Source organism: Equus quagga, unplaced genomic scaffold (assembly GCF_021613505.1).
Source record: "Equus quagga isolate Etosha38 unplaced genomic scaffold, UCLA_HA_Equagga_1.0 207216_RagTag, whole genome shotgun sequence".
Lineage (NCBI taxonomy): Eukaryota > Metazoa > Chordata > Mammalia > Perissodactyla > Equidae > Equus > Equus quagga.
In genome coordinates, this window is record NW_025798924.1 from 1 (window position 1) to 8,341 (window position 8,341).

The window sequence follows — 8,341 nt, forward strand, 5'->3', positions numbered from 1 at the left end:
TGGTCTGAGCCCACTCTCTCCCATGAACAAGGCCGAGCCGGACTGGCGAAGATGCGTCCACTCAGGGTCACCCCGGGGCCCCGAGGGGCCGGAGAGACCACGCCTGGCGCTGCTGCAGGGCCAGGGCCACCTTCCCCTGCGCCTGCCTGCTCAGAGCTGGTTGTGAGGGCTGCCAGCGGCCCTGTTCCGGGGTCCTAGGCCGGACAGCCTCCGGGTGGGGACTCCGCCCAGCCTGCAGACATCCTGGGGATGTAACAGGCGCCCTGGGCCTGACTGCAAGAAGAGCAGTGCTGGGGCTGGGGCCCCTGGGACCGCCCGCAGCATTCACACCCAGTCCAGGGAGCAGCACGTGCCTGGTGCCAAAGCTCAGGGCGCCAAGGACGGAAGGAGCAGCACCGCGGTGGGAGGCAGCACTAGGGCGGCCTCTCCTATCGGAGTAGTCACTCTTCAGTTTCCATTTTAGTATCGTTTAAGCCCGACACTGGCATGGAAGATGGCTAACAGCCGACCTCACTGAAGAGGCCGCACCTCATGCTTAAAAAGGAGGTGACAGAGCTCGGGAGCCAGAAGGGTGGTGTGAGTTGCTGGTCCCAGTGCTGTCACTGAGGCATTGCTGCCACCTGGTGATGGCAAACCTCGAGGACAGACTGTGTGAGTTTCCACATGTCCCCAACTTCCCCCGGCGTCCTGTGTCTACTGCCCAAGGACCTGCCCATGTGAGAAAGGGATGCTCATGGGGGTGAGTGACACTGTCACAGCTCTGCCTGCCCTGATGTGGTCTTTATGAGCAGACACTTTCCAGATTTATTGCTATGGTTTTATGCGCTGAGCCAGTTGCACTGGGGAGGAGCAGTGCGTGAGCACGCAGCACCGCTGTGCAGAAGGGGCAGTGTGGGCTGGCCGCGGCCTCACAGGCCTTGAGTCACCCATTGAGGACAGACTCCAACCTGCAGAAGTGGGTTGGCAGCAGGGCAGCCATAGTGCCCTTCAGAAGCAGGCTGGGCAAAGGAGCCCAGCACAGGTGGGAGGTCAAGGCTGTGCTGGGCTGTCTGGGCCCAGGTAGACGGCCTTCTCCACGCCATCCACCTTCTGGACGTGCTCCAGGTAAGCGGAGAAGTGCGTGCACTCAAAGCGGCCGCTCCCACGCACGTGTGCCAGGAAATCCGGTGCTCCTGGGAAAATGACATTGTCAGCCAGCAACACCGTCCCCTTGCGTAACAGGCCACACTCCTGCAGGGGACAGAGGGTTGGGGGGGTGAGGATTGGGGTGATCAAGGAGCCCACCCCAAACCAGGAGGGCAGGTGGGGGCTCCACACACGGGCCTGTGCCTGGCCCCGGGCTCGGCCCCACCCCAGCTCCTGGGGTCAGCAGGGTCTCCCACCGCCCTCTGTCTCCCCCTGGCAGCGACCACTGCAGGACAGCGCTGTGCCCAGCACTAGTCCCACATCCAGACTGTCAGCTCTGTGAGGAGGGATCCCCTCTGCTCCCTCCTGCATCCCCAGCCCCTAGAACAGCATGTGGCAGGCACACAGAGGGCGCTCATAAAATGCTACCTGGACAATGAGCAGAAGAGACGATGGGGCTGCAGTCCCACCCACAATGCTGCCTCAAGGCCAGTGGGTCCGTTGGTCACCGGGTGCCAGGAACACATGGCTGCTCCAGGAAAGAGGGATGCCTGGTGCCTGTGTGTGGGCTGCTGGGGGCTGTCACTGGAGAGTTGGGCCACCTCACCTGGGCGACCCTGCAGGGCCAGGGGACGGCAGAGGGGCAAAACTCGGGACCCACAAGCCTGCCCCTTGGGGGTCCGCTGTGGACAACCCCACGCCCCAGCATTTGAGGTGCCCCTCACCACCGTGGCCGGGCCCGGGGCAGCTAGCTGGCATTCCAGGGCCTAAGCTCTCAGAAGGAAGGAGGAGTGGCTAGACACAGCCTCAGGCCAAGACCGCCTGGGTGGGCAGTCCCTCTGAGTGGCGTGGGGAGGCACTGCCTAGATCACAGGAAACAATGAACAGAGAAACCTTGAGAGGAGCGGTTTGCCTGTGGGGGGAAGACCAGGCAAGGGACGCCCCTGTTGTCCTGTCCCCTATATTCGACTTTGGGGGAACGGAGCCTTTTTTTACAAAATCATAAATTAAAAGTTAAGAGACTAAGTAATCCTAGACATTGAGAGCAAAATCCCACATGTGGCCTCAGGTGTGACTCAGCCTACAGACATCCCAATGACCTAAACCCGTGGGGCTCTGCTCTGCACCCCTCCAGGGGGCGCCCCAGGACAGTCTTGGGTGTCTGGGCTCTCCTGGTGGCTGTCACTCCCAGCCTGCAGGCCACAGGGGAGGCCGAGGGCCCTCTGGCCGGCCCTGAGGCGCACACGCAGCTGTGAGGACTGCGTGGTGGGACAGCCCATGAGCCAGAGTTGGAAGGACCACTGTGACTCCTGGAGCGGCTTCTCTTCAGAACAGAAAAGGAAGGAACTTCCTAATAATGGTGGCCAGCAGACCAAGAGAGAGCAGCCCGGGCCCAGCCCCCAGAGGGCAGCTCAGGCTGGGGCAGGAAATGCCCAGGGGGAGCCGGGGGCGGGGCTCCAGCCTGCTGGGGTCGTGCTGAGGGACGCAGGAGGCACCGCTGGCCACAGACTGGACGGTCCGAGGAGTGAGAGGCATCAGAAACTCAAACCCCACGAGTTCACCATGAACGAACCAAGCGGAGGAAGAAGCTGTGGTGGCCTTTGGAGGGTGCCGGGGCGCATCCTCAAGGAAGCTGGACCTAAGGGGGAAGGAGGCGGCACCCATCCCACCTGGGGATCCCTGGGGACACCACGGGCCTCCTGACGGAGGACACAGAACGCTGGAGAATTCTGACCCAAAGAGCAGGGCGTCTGAGCAAACCACCGCGGAACAAAAGGGCGTTTCAAATGTCTCTACAGTTCCCCGACCCTCCTTCCTTCACGAGGTGGAGTCTGGATGCTCTCCCTGGGTGTGGGTCGGGCCAGAGACTGGCTTCTGACAGAGGGAAGAGCGGGAGCACAGTGTGGGGCGCAGGGCCTGGCTCATACGAGGCACCGTGGCTCCCTCCTTGCTCCTCCTGTCTCTCTGTCTCTGTCTCTATCTCTCACTCTCCCACTCAGGCTCTTGGGACAACCAGCTACCATGTTGTGAGGACACTCAAGCAGCCCCGTGGGTACGCCTTGTGACAAGGGGTTGAGGCCCCTCACAGCAGCCATCGGACTGTGAATTGCCACCTGCCCCCGCCAGCCCGCAAGCCCTTTATTCCTGACTGAGGAGGGGGGCGGCTGGGCCGCTGCAGAGCCGGGCTGCCCCAACCCCGCACAGGCCAGGGGCCTGCAGAGCCCCAGCTGCAGGGCAGCAGGACATGTTTCAAAGCGCCGCCATTCCCAATCCAGGGCCCCTCCTCTTTGGGCTGACCCCCAGCTTCGAGCCAGCAGCCCCGAGAGAACTGCCGGCTTCCCGTCACTAAGGGCCCTCCGTGCTGCTTCCCCAGGAGCAAGGCCCCGTCACCACCGCTCGCCAGAGCTGCTGAGATCCTCCCGCTCCCGGCAGGCCCAGTGGCAGTGGAGCCTGGCTCTGCCCTCAGTGCCCGAGCTCCAGGGCCACACCCTCTGCCCACGGTGGGCCTCCTTGGCTAGGGTGCCTGGCTCCTCAGAGTGGCCGCGACCCGCCGACACAGCTGCCCCTGCACCAGCAGCCAGCACCCAGGCCCATCCCAGCCAGGCGGGTCGAGGCTCACCTCCAGGAGGAGCGTGTCCGGCAGGTACCGGTCCTTCCAGTGGTCGAGGAAGACCACGTCCAGCGTGTCCACGTCATATTTCTTCTTCAGCTGGGGGATGATGTCCTGGGAGGCCCCGAGGACAACGGTTACCTGGAACAGATTTCCGTCAGTGCCCACACCCACAGGGAAAAACAGACTACCACGCCTGGGCACCCACGCGAGAGTCCACCGACAGCTCTATTTGGGGTTCTGGGGAGACAAGCCCCCTTCTGCCCGCTCCCTGTGGGGGCAGCCTTGGGAGTTTCCTGCTTGTGGATGGGGGCAGCGAGACCGCCCTCCTGGAGCTGCTGGGGGACCCGTGAAACCCTCCATGACCCTGCAGCAGGATCAGTGTGGCCTCGAGCTGCACGGTGGGTCTTGCCCTGGGCCCTCCCCTCCCACCCGGCCTGCCAGGCCTGGAGCGGCAGTGTGCACATCTGTCTAGGGGGCAGGCGCCACACCCTGTCCTGCAGGCCGGCGAAGTCCAGCATCTGCTGGGTGATGGCGGCGTAGTCAGGGTTGATCTCGATGGTGAGCAGACGGGCGCCGGGCGGCAGCAGGCGGGCCATGCGCACGGCCGAGTAGCCGCAGTAGGCCCCCAGCTCCAGCAGCACAGACGGCTGCTGCTCCTGCACCACTGCATCCAGGAACTGGCCTGTGGAGCACGGGAGGGGTAAGTGCAGGCAATGGTGGGGACCCACTCCTGGCCAGGACATGCGCCTCCCAACCGAGCAAGAGCCCCTCCTGATGCCTGGCCCCAGCCCTTGCCTGAGGCCCCCAGGCCTCCCAGGATGGCCCCCAGGCCATACCAGAAGGCCCCCAGCCTTCCCTGAGGCCCACAGTCCTCCCAGGATGCCCCCTAGGCCTCCCCAGATGGCCCCCAGCCCTCCCTGAGGCCCACAGGACCCCCCAATGGCCCCTAGGTCTCCCCAGACGGCCCACAGATGGCCCCTGAGGCCCTCCCAATATGACCCCAGTCCCTGCAAGATGGCCCCCATCCCTCCCTGAGGCCCACAGCACCACCCAATGGCCCTCAGCCCTCCAAAGATGGCACCCTGGCCTCCCCAGATGGCCCCCAGCACTAGCTGAGGCCTACGGCATCCCCCAATGACCCTTAGGCCTACTAGGATGGCACCCAGGCCTCCCCAGATGACCCCAGCCCTCCCTGAGGCCACAGCACCCCTGAATGGCCCCCAGCCCTCCTTGAGGCCCAAAGCCCTCCCCAGATGGCCTCCTGGCCTCCCTGAAGCTAATAGCACCTCTTAATGCACCAAGGCCCTCCAGATGGTCCCCAGCCATCGCCTGAGGCCCACAACCCACCCAGGATGACACCCTGGACTCTCCAGATGGCTCTGCCCTTCTCTGAGGAGCACAGCACTCCCCAAATTGGCCCCCTGGCCTCCCAGGATGGCACCTAGGCCACCCTTGTTGGCCCCCAGCCCTCCCTGAGCACGTACCACCCCCCAGCATGGCACTTGGCCCTCCCCAGATGGTACCCAGCTCTTCTTGAGGCCCCAAGCACCCCACAATGGCCCCTAAGCCTCCCCAGATGGCCCACAGATGTCCCCTGAGGCCCCCAGGCCTCCCCAGATGAATCCAGCCCACTCCAGATGGCCCTTCGCCCTCCCCTGAGGTCCACAGCCCTCCTCTGAGGCCTACAGCACACCCCAATAGCCCCTAGGCTTATTAGGAAGGCACCCAGGTCTCCCCAGATGGCCCCAAGCCTTCCTTGACGCCCTCAGCACCCGCTCGAGGGCCCCAGGCCCACCTCAGATGGCCCCCGCCCCTCCTCTGAGGACCCCATCCCTACCTCGAGGCCCTGGTCCCAGCTCATGCACCATCCAGGCTCCCAAAGTGCCTGAAGCCTCTGTGACTTTGCACACGCTGGTCCCTCTCTCTTTTCCACGATTCCTGGCTGACCCCAAATCGTCCTAACCCAGAGCTGCCATCTGTGGAACCCCCCACCCCACCTTGCCCATGGTCTATACTCAGAGCCTCCCTGGCTCCCTTGAGTTGGACACTGTCAGAGGCTCTGAGGGGGCTGTCACGTCTGTCCCCAGGGCTCCACTCCAGACAGTGCAGCACATGTTCACGCCCCAGCCTGGAGTCCAGAGGTCAGGAGGCAGCCCTGGGGACGGCCAGGGGCCTGGACCAGGCAACTCCAAGGAGCTCTGCATACCCTCAAGCCCGGCAGGGACACCAGGCACCCACTGCCCGCGCTGCCCAGCACCAGGTCTGTGGGATGGCGCACGAGTGTGGGGCCCGCTTGGAGCCTCTGCTGTCACCTCCCACTCGTGTTGGCTGAGCTGGTCTGTGGCAAAGGGGCCAGCTGAGCTGTGGCCTCCTGCACAGTGTATTAGACGTCCCTCCCGCCCCATGGGAACAGCGGTGTGGGTGTCAGGGTCTCAGCAAGGCCTTTGCTCCTGGTGGGGGGAGGGAGGCTGGGCAGCAACCTGGGCCTCCAGGGCTCCAGAAGAGCCCCCACCCCAACACCCAGAAATGGGCTGGGCTGCCCCGCCTGAGGCCTGTTTCCATTTCCACCGCCTGCCGGCTGGGCCACTCACCTTTCTTGTTGCCCACGATCATGGCCCATTCCTTCTGTGAGCAGTAGGCGTCAATGGTCTCCAGCACGCTCTGCGGGTCCCCGGCCACCGCGTGCTGCAGCACATGGCGCAGAATGCGCTGCTCCTTGCTGTCACCCATGAGCAGGTTGTGGATGGGCTGTAGGATGAACTCATTCCAGCCGATGAGGAGCCAGCCCCAGCGTCGCAGGAAGAAGAGCAGAGGCAGCAGTGCCAGGCCCAATGAGAAGGCTGCCAACAGCATGGGTGTGGGCTTTGGCGTCTGAGGTAGGCAGGGGTGGGGCGGGGAGGAGGGGAGAGAAGGGAAGGGAAGGAGCCCAGGGGAGGGTGCCAGGCTTCAGTGCTTTGTGGCCTGCCAGGCAGCCCCACAGCCAGTGCGGGAGCTCAAAGTCCCTCATTGGTAGCGCAGACCTGCCCCTCCTGGCTCACTCACCCTCTCCTCAGTTTGGGGGTGCTACCACTGGCCCCTTATGCTGATGGGGCCCCAAGGTTCAAGAAGCCAGCCACACGCCCAGTTACCTAGCTCATGTCAGCCTCGGGGAGTGCAGCCACCCCCCAAACAGCCTCCTGTCCTTGGGGCCACACCCTCAGGTGCCCGGAACAGGTGTGGCTAGCTTTCCTGCCTGGGGGCCTGCCAGTCACAGCCCCCCTCTCTGGGCGCTTTCCCAGGCGGCCCTGAGCGAGGGGGCACAGCTGGCCTGGGGTGGATGCAGCGCACGGGGGGCCCACCCGTGTGCAGTGCCCTTGGGCGCCCACACTCAGACCGTCCGGGAGACTCCTGTGGTCCTTTAAGGGAGCTTCCAGGGAAAGACACAGGCAGTCCCCAGGCCAGGCACACGGGTCACAGGTGCATTCGCTGCTCCCCTCATGGACAGCCAGACATGGAGCATCTGTTCCTCTATGAGGAAGGGGAGCCTGCTGCCCACACCACAGTGTGAGCCAGCCACGCCAGTTGTGACCAGCTGGCTGCTGCAGCACGGCCTCCCCGGCAGGCGGCACTCTGGCAGGTAGCTGAGGATGCAGGCAGACGGAGCTGGGCTCAGGGCCCCTGCTGACAGGGGCAAGGCTGAACCGGGCAGCCCTGGGCTGCTGGCCAGCACAGCAGAGTTCACAAAATGCAGGGCAGATGCCACGTGACCTATTTACCCAAGGCAGAGTGGACACAAGGTCAGCACGTCAAAGTCTGCACGTGCTCTGGGCCCAAATCCTCGGCCCACACCCCTCCCTACTCCCCGTGCCACCCTGACGTTCAGAGCGACTTTCCCAGCCCTCCGAGCTGTAGCTCCTCCTCTGAGCTCTGCAGCTAAGCAGATGACATTTGTGCATTTGTGCCAAGTTCCCTCGCCACCAGTTAGCCATCAACAGAAACCATAACCTGAAAATGACCAGCGTCCAGATATCCGGGCCCCTTCCCCGAGGCCAGCCCTGTCCTCTACTTTCTCTCCCCGGAAGGAGCTTGGAAGGCCCCAGAGAGCCAGGGAGACGTCTCCCCGAGTGTCCCACAGCCCGGGACATCGGCAAAGTCTCCCTGGTCCTCGTCTGCCCTCTAGGTTATAATGAGACAGGAACCACAAGATAAGGCCCTAACAAGATTGGCCTAACCAATCGGCAGGCTAGGAGAATCAGAGGCCGCCAAGATCCACGTTCCACAGCCCCTGGACGTCCCTGGGCTTGGGCATGCGCCCTAGCACCCAGGAGTCCACTGAAGGTGACCCTAGCCCCATCGGCATAGTAAAAATCCCACCCAGGGCTGGAGAGCTAGCATACTAAAGATACACACGTCGCATGAGGAGGCATGCTGAACAATAGCGCAGGCGCAAGCACAACCCATCCCTACAAGCGGTGACCAGGCCCTCCTCCCCAGCCTTCACCTAAGAACAGCCCCACAATCCCCTCCCTAATGGGCGTCACCTCCCCCTTTCCTTTCCACGCAGCCTCCCTTGTGTTGTCTCTCTTGATTTCCATCCTGCGGGACAACAAGCACCCAGTGTTC

General features: G+C 63.7%; 1 protein-coding gene across 5 annotated transcripts; it reads right to left on the reverse strand.

Moving 5' to 3' along the window:
* Nucleotides 1-803: 803 nt before the first annotated feature.
* Nucleotides 804-8,152, reverse strand: LOC124233606 (catechol O-methyltransferase-like). Of its 5 annotated transcripts, none has more exons than XM_046650749.1 (5): nucleotides 6,331-8,143; nucleotides 4,228-4,421; nucleotides 3,746-3,877; nucleotides 1,555-1,742; nucleotides 804-1,230 (listed from the first exon to the last, which is right to left on the reverse strand). In XM_046650749.1, the coding sequence occupies exons 1-5, from the start codon at nucleotides 6,590-6,592 to the stop codon at nucleotides 909-911; spliced, it is 1,098 nt and encodes a 365-aa protein (XP_046506705.1). In that variant the 5' UTR covers nucleotides 6,593-8,143; the 3' UTR covers nucleotides 804-908. The 5 variants fall into 5 exon arrangements, with proteins under 5 accessions (XP_046506705.1, XP_046506706.1, XP_046506708.1 ...); XM_046650751.1 differs by having other exon boundaries at nucleotides 978-1,172; nucleotides 6,331-8,152; XM_046650750.1 differs by lacking the exon at nucleotides 1,555-1,742 and having other exon boundaries at nucleotides 804-1,172; nucleotides 6,331-7,730.
* Between the last annotated feature and the right edge of the window lie 189 nt (nucleotides 8,153-8,341).